At 36.9% G+C, this 23337-nt stretch overlaps 1 protein-coding gene across 1 annotated transcript in view; it reads right to left on the bottom strand.

Moving 5' to 3' along the window:
• The window catches only part of crppa (CDP-L-ribitol pyrophosphorylase A), a 39040-nt gene that overhangs the window by 2988 nt on the left and 12715 nt on the right, over positions 1-23337 (bottom strand). Inside the window, exons 6-9 of the mRNA XM_067450361.1 lie at positions 21221-21309; positions 19263-19343; positions 18133-18225; positions 13950-14081 (exon numbers count right to left, since the gene is read on the bottom strand). Coding sequence (XP_067306462.1) covers positions 13950-14081; positions 18133-18225; positions 19263-19343; positions 21221-21309 — 395 coding nt within the window. The remainder of the gene's footprint in view (positions 1-13949; positions 14082-18132; positions 18226-19262; positions 19344-21220; positions 21310-23337) is intronic.

Raw genomic sequence — 23337 nt, 5'->3', positions numbered from 1 at the left:
CATTCTCTTCAAATGCTATTGAAGTATACCAATGTCATATGTAACTTAAGAGATGGTTCTTAAAGGGATAGTTCACTTTAAAATGAAAATTCTGTCATCCTTTACTCACCCTCAAGTTCTTTCAAACCTGTATGAATTTCTTTCTTCAGCTGAACACAAGGGATGACACAATGGCTCCAGTTAACTGTTTGGTTACTGACATTCTTCAAAATATCTTTGTGTTCAGCTGAAGAAAGAAATTCATAGGTTTGAAACTTGAGGGTGAGTGAAGAATGACAGAATTTTCATTTTAAAGTGAACTATCACTTTAAATTTGCGAATATCAAACATCCAACAACAAGCAAACATTATGCCAGTCACATCAGATGCTCTATGGTTCTGCTATTTTTGCTGTTGAAATTGAACAAAAACAGTCACTGTATGAGCCGCCCACTGCTAAAAATAACTATCGTTCTAAAAAATGTATAACATTTTTAAATCGCTACCAATCTGTATGCTGTAAACTGCACTGCAAAGAGGGGAATCTCCGCTTTCCATAGTTATAAAATTTCTTGCGATTGATCATTCAGAGGCTCCATAGTCAGCGTGGATGCGTAATCAAAATATGTAGCATTGATTTGTCCAGGAAACACACATAGGTTGGTCCCCTGAGCCAAACAGAAATGATTTTTCATCATTAGCCATCATTATTGGGCCACTGAATCTGCATTAACGACAACAGCTGGGGCAACAGCCTTAGTCCTAATGGGTTGTTATCATAGCTATCAAAATCCAGTGTTCGGCATTTTGCGTACGTGAGTTTTTGTTGTAGATGTCTATTTAAAAAATAAAAAAAAAAATAAAAAAAAAAATGTTGTACTGTGCTAATTAATTGAGATTACTTACAGCTCTTACAAGTTGTTGGCCTTGTCTGTTTCGTTGCTTCTATTACTCTCCCCTTTTTTGTACGTCGCTTTGGATAAAAGCGTCTGCTAAATGATTAAATGTAAATGTAAATGTAGTCCCACCCCCCGTGCCCAGATTCATTGAAACTTTCATCAACTCAACCAATAAACACATTGTTTGGTCTTTTGAACCACCAATCACATTTCTCTGAAAAATTAACATGAAAGTGGGAGCGAATTTGCGTGCATCAAACCAAACAGAAATAAACGCGTGCAGAGCACTCTCTCACAGAGCACTCAATATAGCTAAAGCCAGTATATTTCTCTATTTGTATGTAGTTTGTGTTTTACACAATTTTCACTCAGTATATTTTCCTCAATTTGTGTTAGAGAAGATTATGTGCAGAGAGGCTGAAATGTCTGTTTATGAAAATAGCCGCCCACATGTAAACATAGCCTCAGTATATTTTATTGCACGGTTTGTTGTCACAACTTGTTGTATTGTTTGCATTTCTTTTTCATGTTCAAATTATAATATATTTCTCTGAAGAAAAATGTTTGTTTCAGTGTTGCTATTTTATAACAATCTTTCTATTTACTTTACTCTTAGAACTTTTTAGGACACATTGTCAGTAAATAAAATACACCTGTTTTCACTCAAAAACCTAGAAACGCCTAGAATAATATTATAATAAATGTCTATAACTTGCTGAGGGATTGTTACATGTAGACAAAAATTCATCTGGAAGTGTAAAACAACCAAGTCTAACTATCTAAAGAAAAGAAAAAATCCAAACTTCATGAAGTTCTGTTTGAGTTCACAGTAAAAAGACATTTTTGCTGCCGTTTTTCTTGAAATTATATTAATTTAATCCATTATCTGAATAAATAAATGTAAAATTGGGACATCAAATGAGCTAGATGAAAACGTCAGGTTCTCCGGTTTAAAATGATATATAGCACTTGATGCTAACTGCTTGAAGAGGTGAGAAAAACTAAGAAAAGTAGAGGCACGTCAGGCGCCCTAAAAATGTTCTAGGTCTTTAAGGGTTAATCTCCTACGTACATCGCACGTAAATCTCTGCTTTGTTGTTCATGATAACTAATCTGAATGCCTCTAATTATTAGGAATTGCATTCATAAGCTCAACAGAATCATGTGTGACATAATATAATATAATGCACAACACGATTACAACAGATACATTTTTAGAAGACTACAATAAAATTCAACCTGCCAAAGTGACTAGTGGGAGTGACTGTGTTATACGCCACAGCTGAAATCCACCGCAAATGGCGCGTTGTGGAGTTTTAATGTCAAGCCCTGATTGTTATATAACTTAACACAGTCTTATTGTTTGAATCTTGTTTTCTTGATTTACCACAAGTACCATGTTTTACCATGCCTAATATCGATCTAGCTTATTGCAGTGTGCAACAAGTTTCTCATAGTAGCTGCCGGAACGCACAGAGTAACGTTAGTACATAATTTCCAACACACTCAAATATATAGCTTATAATATGATCAACAGTGCTGCGTTACCCCACACACACATGACCGGAAGAAGCGGAAGCTTCTGCGGCATGATACAAGTTCTGCTGCATGCTCTCCAGCCATGCGTTGCGCTCGTCTCTCATTATCAAATCAGCAGCCACATTGCACTCTCACAACAATAATCTCATCCATGAACACGATTTCTGCCTGAGTACCGTCCCTATTCTTTTCCACCGGTTGTGAGGTGAAGACAACCCCCATGATTCCTCGCTAAATCTTGGCATCATCAAGCTACGTCTTTTTGAACAGGCAAAACTACACGTTGTGCCTTTAATGTGATTAGAAAATTATAACACATGCATGGCTGATTAGGCAAAAACATTTTTCATTCTTTTAACGTGTCACTCTTTTTCTTCCTATCCACAGGAGCCGTTTCTACCACTCTCACACATTTTCAAATCCATGGATAAGTTCTTAAGCTCATGACACATATTTTCCAGAGTTAACTTCATAGAACTCCAATTTGTAAGGATAAACTGAAATAAACTGAAATATAATGATAAAAAAAATTAAAATCAATTTGAGGAAGAAAACAAAACGAGATCTATTAATGGCAGTATGACAGTAGCGGCTCCTGAACTTCAGCATTCATTTGGAGTCAATTTGGAAAAGAAAATAACACAAAATCGGACTGAAAAGAAGAGGAGGCTCCTTGTTTTTCCTTGTGTAATACAGTCACAGTTACCGTACTTAATTATGGGTACAAAACTCTGGGTAAGGAGCCAAAACATCTGCAAGCGGTCAACTGAAATCCTCCAATTCTTCAGTTAATGACAGCTACTTCACAGACAGATTTCACACACAATTCGAATACAGCAAAAGGTTTATACCACAAATTCCTATACCAGCGTATCATCAGATAACACGCTGTAATAAGGTCTAAACCAATGAAGAATGACCTCCGTGTATTTGTTTAGTCAGGAAATGAAGAACAAATGGTCTCAACCTGATTGCCACCCACATGTAAAACTCGGGTTCACGGAAAATAGCACAATGTTTGTGGAATATTTAGAGACGCAGTAAAGAAAAGATCGCCTACTTGACCACAGCTAATGAAAACATTACTCATGTGGCCTGTTTTGTTATTGGTGTGACACGACAGTCCTACTGGGAAAATAATAAATGGGCATTTTTCTTTTCTGAGCAGAAGATCACCAACGAGGATCAAAGGTTTAAGCCTGCGTAAGTCTCATGTTTCCAATGAGTAGCAAAATAGGACTCACATGTAATAAGAAAGAAGCGGATCAACAACTTATTTCTTGGCTGGGTTGTATTCGAGCCGCCACGACATATTGAAAAATCACAGTGATATGTGGGGGGAAATAAAATAATACTGTTGTGTTTGAGTCAACACACTAAATGAACATTTATACTACTCTGAAGTGTGGTCCAAAAAAATCCATCAAATCCAAAAAAAGGATAAAAAATGCTAAACTCAATCAATTTTAGGGGCCGTTTACATAAACTAACTAAAAACTGAAAACGTTTATTTTTTAAGCGTTTGGGCTTTCGTCTATATGACAATGGTGTAAAAACGCACCTTTTGAAACCCATTATAGTTTCTGTGTAAAGTACAAAAAAGTGAATCTGAAAACAGAGCTCTGAGAGTGCTCTGTAAAATAATGTGTATGTGCGCATGCACGCCATCTTTCTTTACAAAGAGATATCGCCAACTACTGGCCTGGCATGCATAATACATGGCTTTTAGTGGTTTCCGCGGATCCACGTAAATGGGGATCGTGTTTAAAGTCATCTGTACTAAAGGAAGAACTTACATTTTTATTACATTGTTGTTGTGTAAACGTATTCGATTTAAAAAAAGTGGGTAAAATAGCGTATTAGTTTAGAGAACATCATATTGGAGTAATATGAGGTTAAGTGACTGATTCAAAGGCACAATGGTTGAAAGTATGCTTTAAAATGTACTTTTCCTTGTGGTCCTTGGAAGCTGGCTGACCAATCGAAATTAGTTTTATAATTCATTGCAGTCACAATGCTAAACATAGATATGTTCAGTGATTAAATCTGAAGAAAACTGAATGTAACTGATGTTTAATCACCATAATTTGTCATTATATTACATCACTTTTCCATTCCTGACAGCAGAAAGCTTACTAATGAGCTCTCTTCTGTCTCTGTGTCATGGCCAACACTTAAAAGTAGACATGGAACAGGAAATTCGACACTTGGAATTTTAATTTCTTGAAGTCTCAGATGAAATAGCTCGTCTTTTGTGCCTGTAGGGATTTTCCAAGAGTTCCAGTATCTTTTCCAGGCTTTTATGGGATGGATAAAACATTTACAGAGGCCCCAGGCCAGCCCAGTTCACCTCTCTTGAAGGAAGTTGATGAGATCGAGATGCTGTTTACTGCACTTCTGACTGTGCACTACAAAAAAAGAAGAATCTTTCTTCCCAAGCCAACAGATCAAAGCTCATTTAATATACAAAAAAAAAAAAACATTTGCATTATACAAACTGGACTATTCTCCCAAAATCTCTTGTAATCTGTGCATGATGATAATGAAATACAATAGATTGATTAGGTAATTCAAAACAATATCCAAGAAAGCTCTGTACTTGGAAAGAAAGGAGAAAAGTACAAAAACAACAATGGTTGTAATCTTACAACGGTAATTTAATAGAAAAGAAGAAAATCTCTGAACAGAAAATCATGGACACCAGACATATGGTCGCTTTCTTTCCATTGTAAAATTCCATTTGTTCCCCCTAATGATGGTCCCTTTAGTGGAAAACTTCCAATGATGTAAAAAGGCCATTCAAACTCATTTAAAACTGAAATTGGCAGAACTAATGAAATTCTCTCTACTTGGCCTTGGGTTCCCTTGAGAAAGGCACTCAACTGGAGCTTTGGATGTCCTTTAATATACCTTGGGATGTTTGTGAAATCATTTGCCCTGTATTACACGGAAAACGCATATATAAAAGAAAAAAATGCATTTAAAACCAGTGCCGATGTATTTTACACATAACTCAAAATATACAAAACCAAATTTCGTACACTTTTTTCTCAATTCAAAAGAAAACTGACTCGTAAAGTGCTAAGATGACAGCTTGCACAGCAGCGGACCACACAACGAGTCGTTCGCTAACTGTCCTTGAAAATACAGCAGATGCAGATGGCCTTTCCAGCAGCACATAATGGCCCACCTCACACAGACGGGGCCTCAGCAATTAGGAATTTAACAATGACAATTTGCACCCTTCAGTCTTTTCTTTCCAGGCAGCAAGTGAGTCTTATTCCACTACAGGCCTGCCAGCCTCTCTATAATGACCTTCGTGAAGGTTTCAAAACCCTTTAATGCCAGCTGAACTGGAAAGAATACTTAGTCACGGTGCTGAAGCCAGATCAATACGACAAGTACTAGAGTTTTACTAGCGACACTTTTTGCCAAAGTGAATTTCAAGTAAATTTTTCGCCAGTAAATCACTTTTTGAAATAAAGAGATGTGCGTTTATGTGGAAGTCCACCACAAGGGGGCAGCAGAAAGTGAAAAGTTTTGACTAAATGCTGATTGTGGGACTGGGGATGCTAATTAAATGGAAACTACTCACTACTCATTGAAATGCATCTTAAAGGAAATGTCTTATTCGGCCACCAGAACCCATGCAGTCCCTCTGAAAACATGGTATAACATTTCTTACTCTGACCGTACATTCTTTTTGGAAAATTATAATAGCACCAGTTCCTGAATGTCCCTCCGGACTGCCAATCATATGGCAGTAGCCAGAGGCAAAGAGCTTGACAGAGACATCGAGCCCAAGTTACTGTCAACTTCAGAGATGTGATATGGAGCTGAACTCTGTGGTTCACCTTCCTCAACTGTAACTGTATCCAAAGGGACATTTTTTAATAGTAGACCAGCTTAGCGAATAACCGCAGGTCAAGAGGGACTCTGTCAGGTTTTAATTTAACTCGGTAGGCTGGTTTTTGAATAGGACAGCAGCAGCAACCATGCTAATGTATGAATCAATAGATGGATCAATTCTGTTTTAGATTATTCTAGAGCAGAAAAAAGTGACATAATACATCTTAAATTCTGGAACTTTCCATGAACAATGCACAAAGCAGAGCTTTCTTTCAACAGATGGTCTGTAAAAAGCGTTCAGATAATGTTGGCGAACCAGAGGCAGTGCACCATATTCGTGGAAAGTGCCATCTAACATCATCAGAAGAAAGCCAGCGATTGACTAACTCTATACAATTAACTTAATGTGAAGGAAAATGTCAGTTTAATAATGAAAGTCAAAAAGGTCTTGATTGAAATTTGTACATTTCCTTTAAGTTTTAGGAACACTTGACAGTCTTTAATCTCTTCCATTAACAACTTAAGAAAGATGATTCGCCCCACTGGCGCAAATGAAACCGATTGTGGGATTGTGCGACAAAATGTGTCCTCGACACGACCCCATCGTTCTCATTCAGTCTCACCTCTTATGAAAAGGATCCGAGCGTCATTATCTCTTCTCTTAAAGTGAAGAACAGCATTACCCAATATTGATTCAGGAACTGCTCAGATAAACAAGTCAAGGTACACTGAAATAAAATCAAAGTAATAATGAAGGTTTCCGACGTGCGGTTAAGAGGAGAATGGCATCTATAGTTTCGCGTGTATTAAACAGGTTTTCCTCAGTGAACTGTGTTTCTGGATCTCTCGCTTCCCTTTTTTTCCATACAAGAGCCTCGGGCATAACCTACCACATTCACAGGAACAGGGCGAAGAAAATACAGGAATCTTTTGTTTCCATACCTGTGAATACTGCTCTATTTCAACAAGTCAGAGGGAGCGATTTTTGTGTTTGTACTTGACCTGGCGACAGATATGTTCCTAAACAATGATAGACCACAATGCTTTCTTACACTGACAGATCTGTTGAAAATGGTGAAATATGTCATGATACCCCAAGGCCCACATGCAGAAACCAAACATCCGTTGTTAACAACAAAACCTCTCGAGTTCCCCTCATTACACTTGTGACATGCACAGAAAGGTCTAGTGAGAGATCAACCTGGGTCATGTATGTTATTTCCTTCAGCAACAAAACTGTATTTCGGATTCTACATCCTTATTTTCTGTCTCTACGTTCACTGAGTGCCCGCACCTCATCCTGATGCATTAGCAACAAGTGTAAATATTTCACATCCCTCAAACTAAAGCCTGTCTGCATTTTTTACCGAGCTGTCCAAACAAGAATTACCATAGACTAAACAGTCGTAATTTGAAGATGAGCAAAGGTGAGAGTGTGAGACTGCGAAATTGGAGAGATTGAATAGAGGGAAACAATCCACCTTGTAGGTGGTGTTCTGGACTGTTTATACAGATGCAACATAACTACCCCTCTGCCCATATATTAATAAAAAAATAACACATCGTGCCCTTTTCCCAGCATGGGTTACTACTATTTAGGAATTTAACAGACATTAACCAAATTTAATGGGGCTTGGGGGAAAAAATGGATGAAAAAACACATATATATCACCTATTTTCTCATCTTAAGGTGTGTGTGCGTGCGTGTTTGTGTGTGTGTAGGATGAGCAACAAGAAATAGTTTAAAATAAATTACATTTCAAAATATATTAAAACAAAAGTTGTATAATGTGATGTTACTGTTTTTACTGTATTTTTGGTGACCTTAAAAGTTATATATTATAATATTAATATATACGCACACACACACACACACACACACACACACACACACACACACACACACACACACACACACACACACACACACACACACACACACACACACACACACACACACACACACACACACACACACACACACAAGTACTTTAAAAAATAAATAAAAAGGGAAAATATGTACAAATGTAAAATATTTAAAATTGGGTATTGCACAGTAAGCATTATTTTTATATCCATTTTGCTTCCATCTGTAGTCAAAAATTCCCATGAAATTCTTAAATCCATTATCTGGACATTTAGGAGTAATCCATGCTGGGAAAAGTGCTGGAATTTTTTTTTATTAGTATATACGGGCAATATTTTTTCTTTTCTATTTTTGAGTGACACACAGAAACATTAGGTTTTACTTTAATGACATCCATTCTCACAACTTTCACAAGTTACCTGGTATGATTTGAATTCCAAGTTTAAATTAGACTTCAAATCTCACATAATCTATGCGGTCTAAAACGTCTGGACTCTGTGTATTTAATATATAAGGTGCAGTTAAAGGTTTCCAGTGCAGGATATAGCTCGTTCAACAGCTAGCATTCATCAACGCCATGACCTGCCTAAACACCAAGAAAAGAACAAGGACTTTTACAAAGATTCAAGTCAGAGGTGAACCACTTCAAACGACTTAAAACCAGGAAAGCTCATGCTAAATCCTGAAAAACTCCAAGCTCAAAACAAGATTACTGCTCAGTGGACATTCAATACCTGACAGTGGGTGGTCGCCTCAAATCTAAAACAAGAGTTCTTCCGTGGACAGGCTGCATGGGGCAGAACACGCCACCATGGCCTTTTACTGATTGAATGTTTACAAGCCTATTTGGTTGCCCCTGGTATAACCATCAGCCTCTAATTTCTGATCTAATTTGTTTGTGAATGTTTTTGGTTGGAATGCTGTCTCACTATGAGAGCTTGCATGCGTATGCGTAATCTTGAGCGGGGTTGAACGTATCAATGGCTCATGTAATCTGCCAAATCAACAATAAATAAACAGATTCAGTGGGTTACAGTGTACGATCACACGCCAGCATGCATCTGGAGCTTTCAGAGCATTACATAATGATGCACAGAAAATGTGGTCGCAGTAAACTACTAAAAAAAATACACTAAATTCATCCAAAAGAGAAACTAGGTCAGAAATTATGAACAGGAAACCACAAATTTAACAGACACCGAAACTAAACAACTTTTGTATAACACAAATCTGTTATTTTGACGCCACTGTGCTGTTTTGCACATCACAACAATATGTGTGAAAAATGCAAGATCTTGCAAGTATAAGTTGTGCATAAAAAGACTGATTTTATCCCTCAATGCGCAACAAAATCACATGACTTTGCCTCAACACAGGATGTGATTGGATAACTGGTCTAACCCGTGGACTAATTTCATTGCACAGCATCTCAAATGTTGTTTTGGTCATTCTGAAATGCCTGAGCTAAAGTCTATCATCAAAATGGTTGGATATCATTTCCTCCCAGAACTGCCTCGCACGATTGCATTCGCAAACACCCGGCATCTGCATCCAAGATAACATGACAGCGTTTATTGCATTTTGTCTTCAAGCTCTAAGGCACAAGTCATTTATGATGCGGGGAAAAGAGCCACAGTTGCTTTCCCAATTGCAGCAACTTCCATACAAATGTGCTGTGCCAGGATTCCTAGGAAGTGACCATTTTGTTCTCTTGAACACATGGGAAGAAATCTGCGCTTTATTCACAAATGTTTTATGGAATATTCCAATTTTGCGCATAAGATTAATTTGCAACTTTGAATGGAAATGAAAACACCAGTTGAAGGATGCTAGTGGAATCATTTATAATATAATAAAAACAAGGATTAACATTAAAATGTAAAATTATAGATTATTTTTGCAAGATTAATGTTAAATGGAATATTAGTGTTTAATATTTTGCTGTGCTTAATTAAAAGATTTTTAACACAAACTTTTAGAGTTTCTAGAAGCTTACAAATTAAGCTTTTTTATAGCTTGATTGTATAAATGCTTTTTTATTTATGACGGGGACGTTTTAAGTTATGGAACTTGCAGGATGAATTGGGCCAATGATGAAAATACCTCTGATATGCCAAAAGATCAAAGACATTTTGATTTCTCATGTTATGGCCCCTTTAAATGTTCTATACTGTCGTAGTCATTCATAAATTGCTATGCTATGGCTATCAAAGCATTGTGTTACCAATTAGCAAGTTAGTATTTACTGAATCAGGTTTTTAAAACTACTTTCCACAAATAAAATATTTAAGTTGAGATTACATGATCATTTTAAGTTAAACATATGAATTAGCTTACTCAAATATTTCAAGAGTAATTAAAATATATGAGTACAAAATAAAAATCTGCCAGTTCTGCTTACTAAACCTTTGATTTTTTTTTTTAAAGTAAAAATATTGATGTTACGGATTACCTCAAATATTTTGAGTTTTGCCAATTTATTTGGGTTTACAGTGTAGGTATTCTAATAGGCAAAAAAAGAGAAGATTTTCTGCATTCGGTTCTTGTTGTTATTATTTTTATGGGGGGGTGTTACCAACACACACTGCCATGGTACAGACCTTTTAGTTTAACACTGTGGTACAATATCAAAGAAGAAGCGCTCTGGCTTGGAGCTGTCAGCAGGGATCTTTCAAGCCCAGACTAGAAAAAACACACTTTTTTTTACTTTTCCTCCCGCAGTGCATTTGTGCCAGCCGTAATGATGAGGAAAATGTAAAAACAATTAGACATGGAGAGAAGGGGAATATTTTGAGAATGAGAAATGACTACTGGAACGTAAATCCGACACTAAGCGAAGAGTATGGCCAAATACATTAACGCGGTCAAAAGCAGACGAGTATAAAAAGAGACATTGAGGTATACTTCACCCTGACATCATTTTAGCAGGGGTGATTTTAGAGCAATTAAAGGATCTGATACCTTTTTGTGGTCTTGCGTTCATCACAGAAGTGTACTGACTCCTATAGAAACATGCCCATACCCAAAAAACATTAATCTTAAGATATTGTGAATGAATATTTGGTGATATTCAAACAGCGTCTGAAGGCGTCAGCGGCTGCAAGACTGTATTGTAAAACTCAAGATGGTCCAAATTTGGGCTAAACCAGGAATCCAGTTTCAAAAACGGGTTGATATGAGCAGGTAAGAGAGTCTCTTTCTTTCTCTTTTCTAAGGAGCAACTAATCTCCTCTCGGGTTTAGAATCCTCAGCTGGATGCTTTGAGGAGAAGGAAGTGAGGGGTGGGTAAACTGCTGGGCTCTCACAGGAGGGATTAGAGCGGCCATATATCATTGTGACAAGCCTTTTCAGCGCATGACAGGCCACAGGGCCCCGTGTGTGAAGGAGATCCTGTGACACTTTCTGTCACTCATTGGCCAGGCACTGATAGGGCTAGAAATGACCTTTATCACACCGTCAGATCACCTTACTGACACTAACGCACCAATGTTAAAGAATTGTTATAAAGACTATATATATATTTTTAAATATAAATATTTAAGTTTGGTCATTTTTTGTTTTTAAAAAGAAAGAAAGAAATTAATTGCATTCAAATAAAGATGCACTATGTAGGATTTTTGCAGTAAAATATCCAAAAACCACTAGGTCAGTGTTATATATTTTGTTCAGTTGAGTTCTTACAATATCCCAAATGTTTCCAACTATTTGTAAATTGTGAGAAAATTGCTTTTTTAACCAAGAAACCAGGACATCTGAGGGAGTCGCCTGTCAATGGCGTCATATCTGCGTTACTTTCGGTTTCTATCTATCTATCTATCTATCTATCTATCTATCTATCTATCTATCTATCTATCTATCTATCTATCTATCTATCTATCTATCTATCTATCTATCTATCTATCTATCTATCTATCTATCTATCCATCCATCCATCCATCCATCCATCCATCCATCCATCCATCCATCCATCCATCCATCCATCTCCATCCATCCAAGTTTACTCCTCTCTTACAAAGCTGTGTAACTGCTAGCGTCATGCTTCCCTCAGCCAGGAATTAATAAGGAAAACTTTGCATATTACAAACATACTGTGGAAAGACTGAAAGAAATTATTTGTTTAATGAGAACTCTCATTGTTTACATACAATGAATCACGCAAACATCTCTCTGCTGTCTATGTGGAGGGTGATTAGCGAGAAATAGTTAAGCAACTTGGAGCTCCATAACATGGAGGTTTGTCTTAATATCACTGAAAAGTGTTGAAATCCTGTCTTAAAAGTAATTTATCACTGACCAAACTGGACACAACTAAGGCATGTTAAACAAGAAGAAAAAAAAGACAAAATGTTTTTAATGAAGATTGAATGTGTATTTATGAGAAGAAGTTTACTGATCCTTATCAAACACCAATGTTCTCAAAACAATAAATCCTCCACACAAGTTAAGTGCTCCACATGTACAAACATCTGGCAAGGAAAAACAAACTCAAAGATTGCAATCAAAAAATCCTGAAAGACCACAGCGACAAAATCCCTTATACCGTAATCTTACGCTACCATTAATGATCTTCTTTAGAGAAAAAACTCACTTTGAGCGGTGTGTGGATTCTAAAAGCATCTGATTGGCTTTTGCATTCAAGAAATCAACAGGTAGTCATTTAAATTTAGTTTGATTGTCACACATCTCTCTTGTATTTTCTACTGCAGCTCATCGAAACAGACACTCTTCAACCCTTAGAATTGAACTGTCCATTTTTTTTCTACCGTGACTTTAAGAAACGCAACTGTGTGTGTGAAACGAGCAACAGTTCTGATTATAGCATGTTGAAAAAACATGTTTAAGCAGACTGCATTTCTCTATTATTGTGCCTTACTTAAATTTCAGATCAGACTTATGACAAAATTTTGCATTAATCAGTATTACAGCATGTTTTCATAAAGCATCAAGCTATTTCATTTTAAAAGATCAAGGGAAATTTAATTGCTTGTGATATGACCCCTTTATAGTTTCCCAACGGTGACCATCAAAACTTGATTTTGACTGTATGAATGATGCCAGTGGAATAAATTCAGTGCAGTATTAGGCAATGGAAAGTCTATATATTTAACTATTGGCCCATCCAAAAACCCTCAGGCGTGACTTGCAGCAGAAAACGTCTGACGGTTTCACCGACATGCACTGCATCTCAGAAACGATCTGGATAAAATACAGAATTAAGAGGCACGACCTCTAATTGAAAAAACCTTATATCATGTATGAAGGTAGTTGGATGGGTCAGAACTCACAAAGCGAGTCTTGGCAGCTATTTTGTGAAGCATGAATAAGCGCATCTGGGAGGAATTATCCTCATTATTATGGGACCTATGAACGTGATTTGTGCATGGTCTTTATCTGTACTTCCACTATCTCACAAAAATAAGCATTTTATCACGACGAACACACATTACAGTCACTCCCCCTGCTGTCTGAGCGTTTTTAATAGGGGCCGCAGACAGACAGGGCAAATTCACACATCGCTCTCCATGACACAGAGTTCTTCTGACACTACAAAGAGTCTAGTAAGACACATCTGTGCAAGATTCTTTCTCCGGACTCACAATGACTAATATATAGTGATGACTTTTAATTAATTCTCAGTAGGATATGTTTTAGACCTCCTGACAAAGCAATGAAACAAGGTTCTTCTTGGATACTCCTAGACCTTTTAACCCTTGGCAGATCAGGCTCAGATAAAAATCGTAAACAGAGCAATAATTTCACATTTTGGATGAACTATCTCTTTAACAGATATAATGATATCTCCTTAAGAAAATTACCTTGGAGTGATCAATCTCAATTCCATAGAGTAGAATATTTCCCTGAATGACTTCAGAGGCCAAATTTATGAAGGCTGTTAACTCGTCTGTCGTTTGGCTCTCGGCGGACTGCTTTGTCATGTTCAGCTGTACCTGTGAACAAAAAGAACAAAAAAGAAAACCTCCATGTATAGCAGGGTTTTCCAAATGCGAGGTTTGTGAGGGAATGGCAGGGGTTTCCTGACTTGATGAAAAGTATAATTCATTAAATCCTACACATTTTTTACATTTTTTATAGGTTTACCTGAATTCCATGTAACCATTAACTGGCATCAAAGAAACGTGAACATGCAAATGAGTTGTAAAGTTATTGCAATATTATCCTAAAATCTAAAATTACATAAATTATAAAATAAAATAAAAACATCTACTAAAACAGATTAAAAATTTATGTTTACCTGCATGTCCTCTAACTATTAACTTGCATCATAGACAATTATTAAAAATGTAAAATAAAATACAATTATATATTATATATATATATATATATATATATATATATATATATATATATATATATAAATATATAAAACCAAATATTTTAAATTGTAATAATATATCACAATATAAAATTATTATTATTTTTTATTTGATCAAATAAATGCAGGCTTGATGAGCAGCAGAAACTAAATTATTTAAATGTTAACTTAAAATAGTCAATATTTTAGGTCAAAAGAGTTTGTCTTATAAAAAGGTTTGGTAATCTGTCATCTATAGGTTTGGTAATCATCTATACTGACTATAGTGGCAACGATCCATATAGGAATCAGATAAAACTAACCCGGCAATTATTTAAATACAATATTCCCTATTCTTAAAAAACACTTATGATACATTTGAAAGATCCACATTAATTGTCTAAGTACCCCATAGTACTCTTTTTTTAAAACACTCAGCATTCTCTGTGTATTTAGACAGGTTAGGCTCCCATGCGAAACAGCAAGAACTAGCTCTGAGCGAAAAGTTTCCATTGCAACTGACCCAGCATTCACCGATCCGTTAAATTAATGCAGTTTCTTTTTCCGTTCGCTTACATCACCATTTCAGGAAGATGTGGCTTAAATGCATATGCACCAAATAAAACATGCTGTGCTCATTTTGCAAATTGCTTGAAGAAAAACATATTTCAAAACAGAGGTCATACCCCTGTAGAAATGGCGGAAAGTATGTTTACTCTGTTATGAAACTAAAAAAAATAATAATGATAAATTAGAATCAAAACATCTCTGAAAGCACAAAAAAGTAACTGAAAGCCAAACAGGCAATGCAATATCATGTTAAGCGAATACAAATGTAATGTGAACGTGATCACACGCTCTCACAGCCACATGTGTTATCATATCATCACATCTGTGGTGGTGATAAGGACAAAGCATCTGTGAAATACTAACACAAAGTGGAAACATAATGATGGAAAGTAGAGGTTATCTAACAGGCCTTCAGAGGGAAAGGTAAAGCAAGCACATATGGATTCTGGGAAGGCTGGATTCCCACAGTGGGGTGTGGATCCTTGGATTCAGACGTCAGAGCTGCAGGAGGAGAGATTTTGTGTTTTTCAAAACACATTTAAGAAATAAATCCGGGGGTGAGTGCTATTTTGAAGTGTAAATGCTGGACAGGGACCATGAACCAAAACATCAAGGGTTTTTCCAACTCTCAACATTACCATTAAGCTAAAAAAATAAAAATAATCAGATGCTCTTGTTGATTTAAACTTTTTTTAACTAATTTGTCCTCAAGCATTTGGACTGGACAAGATCATGTTTTGATCTAATCACATATAAATACCTTAGCTTAAGGTTAAAATAACACATCTAAAAATTATTTAAAGGTGCAGTGTGTACATTTTAGCAGCATCTAGCAGTGAGGTTGTGAATTGCAATCGCCCACCGCTTACCCCCACATACACCAGAATGAACCGGGTGCTAGTTCACAGCCAGTGCTAGTGCCAGTTCTGAGTTGGTCGACTGACGAGCTTTCAAAGAAACGGTTTATCTTTCCACGGGCTAGAGAGCCACCACAGTGCCAGGTCTTCCTCATCAACGCTAGCGAGGCAGCGAGAAACACAAACACTCCAGGCTTGTTCAAGAAGCATCGGCGCTGCACAGAGCGATCCGCTTATGATATCAAAATACCGCATGACCAACTCAAAAGCATTAGGCAGGGGTCCCCAGACTCGGTCCTGGAGGGCCACTGTCCTGTAGAGTTTAGCTCCAAACCCAATCAAACACACCTGAAACAGCTAATTAAGGTCTTACTAGGTCCTAAAAAGGAATTGATTAGGGGTTGGAGCTAAACTCTGCAGGACAGCGGTCCTCCAGGGCCGAGTTTGGGGACCACTGGCATAAGGAGTCATGTTCTCATTGTGCTTTGATGTCATACGGCGATCGGTCTGCGCAGCGCCGATGCATCTCGAACAAGTATTCCATCAACGATGTTGAATGTTGCGTTACTATTCAATTCAAGTCTATTGATGCTCATGGCTTTATGATCTTACATCGGCATCAAAACACATTGAATCCAACGCATTCGTGCAGCTCGCCGTAATTTGTAAAGACAGAGATTACAATCGAGCTCGTTTAGTTGCTATTTCAGAAATGGCGGTCACAAGATTGTGTTCGCCTTGTTGGTCACGGTAACCCCGCCTCAGTTGCTGACGCAAACAGTTCTTACTTCTAGCCCAGCAAGTGCTGGTGCTACTTTTCCTGGTTCGGAGCTGGTGCTTTGGGTGTGGAAAGATAAAGAACCGATTTGAAACTAGGCTCTGGCTCCGAACTAGCACCAACACTGCCTTGGTGGAAAAGGGGTAATAGAGAGCTACATTGGCTGAAACAGGACATAGATGTCATCGTCAGAGACAGCAGAGAGTGACTAGCGCTCTGTTGGGAAGTTTGTCAATTTAGGGCTACTGTAGAATAATGAAGGCGTGAAATGGTGACTTCACTGTAAGGGGACCCGTGGTGTGTGGAGATAGAAATGTTTAGCGAATTTAATTTTCTGAAGAGGAGCAGGTGGGGGACAGTCATGCGTTTTGTACGTTTTGTAACTGCAACTTCAGCATCTCACATCCGTATCATGCATGATAGGGGAAGATTTTTTAAAGTGACAGTAACCACTTATAATGAAAATGTAAAGAACAAAAGTAATTTCTGACTAAATATGCTCTGCTCTTGACTAAATAACTTCAGTACCTTTAATAAGGATTAATCTATATATAATTCATAACTTATGCAGTGCAAACTGATAACAATTTATGTATATTTCCTACTTGTTAAGTTGTTATACAGGTAGGAAGAGCACATGTACAAATAAAGTGTATTATTATTATGGGTTTATGTGAGGATTTATGCCCCACGAACCAACACCCAAGTTAGGTGGTGTTTACCCAAGTTTTAAAGCCTTCCAGGTTAAACATTTCATTTGCGTGCTTATGCACTGCATGTTTTGCATTGAGCGCGCGCACTAAACGTCTGTCAAACACACATGATTACTGGACAGTCTTCCTGCACTACTGTCAAATACACACAAGGTTAACATATAAACACAGTAGTTATGTCTAAAGTGAAAGTAAAATCGTGCGTCTGTATACAATATCTATCATGTACGTATGAGATGTGAGCAGGTCTTCAATTGAAAGCAGCAGCCTAGTGAACTGCTTGTTCATCTCTAATAAAAAAAAAGACCTGAAAAAACACTAATAAAAATATGCATTTCTTCAAAAGTTGGGATGCAGCTTAACAGGTTAATACAGTAGCTTTTAATAAATGTTGTATATTGAAGACTATGTAGTTTTAATTTAAGCCTACATTTATTCATTCAATTTCATACTTAAATGCTACTCTGAGCTGCCACTGTAAATCTTTATATACATTTATTATATATTAAACAATAAACTGGGAATGTGTACAAGGGTTTTTAGGTAAAAGTTTTAAGTTTAAGTAAGGGTTTTCAAGTCTTTTAAGTAAAATCAAAAAAAGAGTATTGCAATAAAAACATTTTCTCCTTAACCCTTTTCTGTTCCTGTCGCCTAAGCATAGAATAGCAAAAAAAACTAATTGAACCGGAAAACCGTGGTTAAAAACTGAGGTATGTATTGAACCGTGGACTAACTGTATTGCTGCATCCCTAGTGTATGGAAACTTACCCAAACAATAACTACTGGGTACAAGCAAGCGTGGCCAATGTCCTCAAAATGTTTCACCATTTCTAGGACCCCTGAGAAGTTTGATCCACTCATCTAAAATAGACACAAATCATGTTAGTCACACCAAACTAGGGCTACAATTTCTAAATAATGCTATATTGTGTAAACATATAATAGACTTCTTCAATTTAAAATAGATAAACCCTCTTATGGGTTTTGATTTAAAATGGTTTACATTGTACACCAAACTAATTCAATTCCATTTATTTATTTATATATTCAATAAACAAGAAATGTAATTCATCCATCAGGAATTGACTTAATCATAATTATACATATAGTCCCATTCAAAAGATTAGGTTTGTATATTTTCTTTAGAAAATCATACTTTTATTCAGAAAGGACACATTAAATTGGTCAAAAGTGAAAGTAAAGACATTTATAATGTAACAAAGGTCTTCTAGATTATATAAAGGCTGTTCTTTTGAACTTTGTATATATAAAATAATCATTATAATGTATCGTGGTTTGCACATAAATGTAAAGCAGCACTGTTACATTGATAATAATAATAAATGTTTCTTGCGCAGCAAATCATAGGTAAATCATATTAGAATGATTTCTGAAGGATCATGTGACACTGAAGACTGGAGTAATGATCCTGAAAATTCAGCTTTAACATCACTGGAATAAAATACATTTTAAAACATAGAAAACTGTTATAAATAAAATATAGTTAACTGTTATATAACTGTTATTAAATAAATAAATGCAGCCTTTGTGAGCATAAGATACCTTCAGAAACATAAAACAATTAAACTCCGCCCCAACTTTTTTTGAATAGTAGTTTACTGTACTAAATGTGTGTTTGCAAAAATACTATTTGGCTTTTAGTTAACACTACCCAATGGCCTTTACCAAAAAGTAATGTCAGCAAAAAAGGAAAGCTATTTCAGAGGAAGATCAAAGTTATTATATTTTGATTCAATATTGTAAGACAAACCTCTTCGGAATAATATAACAGATGAATCATTCACCTTTAGACCAGTTACATGCAATAAGGAAGTCATTTTTGATTCATGTTGAATTTAGCATGGAATTACTTGTGCATGTGTCTACCGTTGACGTACAGATATGTGAATGAAGTTTCGGGTTTTGGACAGGTACTCCATATTACTTTCCTTTCCACATGAAATGACGTCTGTTTCAATCTGTGAAAAGGAGAAAAAAGCACAACTTCAATAAAACAAGCAATATCACAATCACGGCAGACAAAATATTATTTATTAAGAGCAAATGACTCCCTTTTCATAAAAAGTTATACGACCACAGATGCTCTACATATAAAATCATATCATAGTCCTCATATCAAATCATATCCTGGCCTTGTCCAATATCCTTTACACAGATGAAATAAACAGAAATAAACAGAAGTGTTTGGCACAGACTCGACCTTGACGAGAAAATTGGAAATATGAAATGGCTATTGGAAACACATGCAGGGACTTATTCGCTCTTGAAAGATAACCAACCGCGGCTTTAGACGAAAACCAGTTCGCTCCGAGCTGTGGATTTACGAGATCCTTTTGACATCTGAACCAGGTTGGGCTGTTGATCCCACACGAGATGCTGTTCACAGGTTATTTGAATGGTGGCAGACCAAGAATAATCGCTTCATAATGACCAACAAGCCACACACTTGGTCCTCATCAGGTGTTAAAGGTCGTGCAAAAATTCTGGAAATGCTTTAATTCCCACATTTACAAACAATTAAACTTTCTGATCATTCTTAGGGATCTGTAAACTATACAAAAAACATGTTTTTACCGAGCAAAGGAGTTCAGTTTTAACTGCAGTTGCGTGTTGGGAATCATGTCAGCTCATGTTGTGGCTTAATCCGAGGTTGACGTAGGAATACATTACAGTCAAGAGTTATGCGGTATCACTGAAATGCCAGGATTACATGTAGTCAATGGAATTTTATATTCTCCGATGGATTTAAAGTGGAAATCGTGTGAGATTTACTTATGTGGCTTAAGATGATATACACTACCTACGTGTACTCAGCTCTAAATTATCTTGAATTACCACAGCTGAGGAATGTGAATATCACTCTCAGTCATATATGAAAGGTCACGTTCGAGATCTGCACCTTATGGCGCACGGATTCAGACTTTAATCCGTTTCCAAGCAAAAAGTGTTCGCCCCTAGTGAACATGAGCCTTTGATGAAAGTAGACGGCAACCCGTTCCAGCTCTTATCTGCAGCATACATGGGTGTAATTATTACATCTCGCTAAAAGGATCATCTTATCACTCTCTGTTGTCCTTTATAACCAAAACGCACAGCCAGGGCCAATCGTACCACCTGCACGCCTGGAACGGCCTCAACTCGAGTTCCACATCGCTGTAATGGAGACACTGTAATGGGGATTATATTTACCAAATGGCACTGGGACAAATTCAGTTCCTCATCTGTAATCTCCTGCTTTTCTTTCATCTCTCTCGAGTCGTAGGAACAGCTCGGGAGAACTGACCCCGGCCAGCACCTGGGGGAGCAGCAACGTCTGGAACCAATCAGCCGTACGGGATGCTGGGTGCTCTCATGTTTGCAACATTATCAAGAGGAGGACATGTGCTTGATGGAGAACTTGGACCGGCTACAAAGGAGGATGGGCTTCCATTGCACGGAGCCCGAATGAAACACGTCATATTTCCTTTTTGTCAGTGCACTGGAAGATGGATCTCCTACCGTGAAAGCTACAATGTGAAGACATGTCTGAAGCTGGACCGGCTCCAAAAATCAAAGTGGAATAAATGGGAAGGTGGTCACACTTGTACAAGACACCTTATCCATTACAGCAATTACATCCAATGGTACGGCTAGATTATGCTCAAGCCATCTGTGACTCCTCATGCAGTTGAGGGAAGGTGAAAGCTTGATTGGGGGAGGGGGGTGCTGTAGGAAATTGGGGTAAAGGGAGTCGAGATGGAGATGGATATCTTTAAACAACCTAATACTCAATGCATTCCGAAGCAAATACTATTTTAACTAAACCTTAAGAACAGGGATGTCCTTTTCAACATACCATGTTCAGATTTTTCTGAAGTGTTTTGGCCAACTCGACGGCTTCTGCTTCAGCTCCTGCGATGATACATGCTGACATCGAAAGAGTCTCTGAAGGGAAAATGAAAAGAATGTTTCAAGACTAAAGAGATAAGAAAGTACAAGAGCATTGCCAAACTGAGTATATTTAATTTAACCTTAGTCACTGTAATTTAAAGGGTTAGACGAACACAATCAGAGTTATATTAAAAATGTCCTGGCTCTTCCAAGCTTTATAATGGCAGTGACTGTTGTCCATAAAAGTGCTCCACACAGCTCTGGGGGGTTAATAAAGACTTTATAAAAACGTATATAAAGTAAATTAGCTTCCAGCAAATTCCCTTCCGTATTCAACTTCAAGGTCTGAACGCACTACGAGATCTTTTACAAATGGATTACGGTAGACTGGCTTTTAGAAACTGTTATGGACAGAGATCTTTTTTTCTTGTGCTCACTAAAAACTGGAATGAGATCCCACAGCACATCAGGACTATCACATCAAGAAGACTATTTAAAAAAACATTTGCTCAATATTTAATGGACAGGTATATCTGTGATCATTGAGATGGTTCTATAGCCCCCCTGTCGCCCATATCTTGGTTATGTGTGTCTGTTGTTGTCTTAAGATGTCAAGTGTGTGAGCTTTGTTGTGAATGTGGTTTTTATGTTCTGCAGAGCAGGAACCTGCTGAAAATCAGTTGTATACTGAGCCAGGCCCGATTGTCCTTAATCTTTTCCTGTTTTAAAAATAAATAAATAAATAAAAAATAAAACTTAAAGAAAAAGTGTAGCGCCCGTGCCTCTCGCACTTCAAAATGCTTACACTACTTCTGACGAGAGTAGCAGGTGAGCAATGTCATCAGACATAGCGTAAGCATTTTTAACTGCCAATATAAAGCTTGGAAGTGCCAGGACATCTTTAATATAACTCCTATTGTGTTGTTGTCTAAAAGAAGAATGTCATATACACCTAGGATGACTTAAGGGTGAGTAAATCATGAGATAACTATCCCTTTAACATTGTTGGTAAGCCAGTGTTGGTCAGCTAAACTACAAGCTCAAAATATTGAAGCTACTTAAAGGGTTAGTTCGCCCAAAACTGAAAATTCTCTCATTAATTACTCACCCTCATGTCGTTGGACACCCGTAAGACCTCAGTTCATCTTCGGAACAAAAATGAAGATATTTTTGTTGAAATCCGATGGCTCAGAAAGGCCTTCATTGACACAAATGTAATTTCCTTTATAAAAGGCACTAAAGACGTCGTTACAAAGCCCATCTCACTACAGTGGCTCTACAATCATTTTATGAAGCAACCAGAATAGTTTTTGTCCACAAAAAAACAACAACCAATATAACGACTTATATAGTGATGGGCCGATTTCAAAACAAAGCTTCGAACCGTTATGAATCATCGTATCGATTCATTATTCAGATCGGCAAAGTTACGTGATTTCAGCAGTTTGACACGCAATCCGAAATCATGAATCGATACGCTGATTTATAACAGTTCGAAGCTTTGTTTTGAAATCGGCCCATCACTATCACTTCATAAAATGATTGTAGAATCACTGTAGTGAGATGGGCTTTGTAATGACGTCTTTAGTGCCTTTATGGGTCTTGAGAGAGGAAATGACATTGGTGTCAATGAAGGCCTTTCTGAGCCATCAGATTCAACTAAAATATCTTCATTTTTGTTCCAAAGATTAACGGAGGTCTTAAGGGTGAGGAGCGACATGAGGATGAATAATTAATGAGAGAATTTTAATTTTTGAGTAAACTAATGCTTTAAGAGGTCAACATGGTTCAAACCCTAAAAAAGAAAGTTCACATGGGTCTAAAGGGGTCTCATCTTAAATATATTCAATATCATAAATACGACTATAAATAATATAGTTTGCTTTTACAACTTAAAAAGGGGGGGGGGGGGAATCATAATTAATTATAACTGGATAAAAACAGTGACAAACAGAAACATTGCAATAATTTGCTACAAAAGAGTGTAAAAGTGCTGGACTCATTTGACTGGTTCAATAATTTTCTTGAAAATAAAGAATTAAATCATATAAAATAAAATAAAAACTGTGTTCTTTCTTGTGA

The sequence above is a fragment of the Pseudorasbora parva genome, chromosome 8 (assembly GCF_024679245.1).
Source record: "Pseudorasbora parva isolate DD20220531a chromosome 8, ASM2467924v1, whole genome shotgun sequence".
Classification (NCBI taxonomy): Eukaryota; Metazoa; Chordata; class Actinopteri; order Cypriniformes; family Gobionidae; genus Pseudorasbora; species Pseudorasbora parva.
Note: the sequence above shows the minus strand (reverse complement) of the source record. Positions and strands in the feature narration are given on the sequence as shown.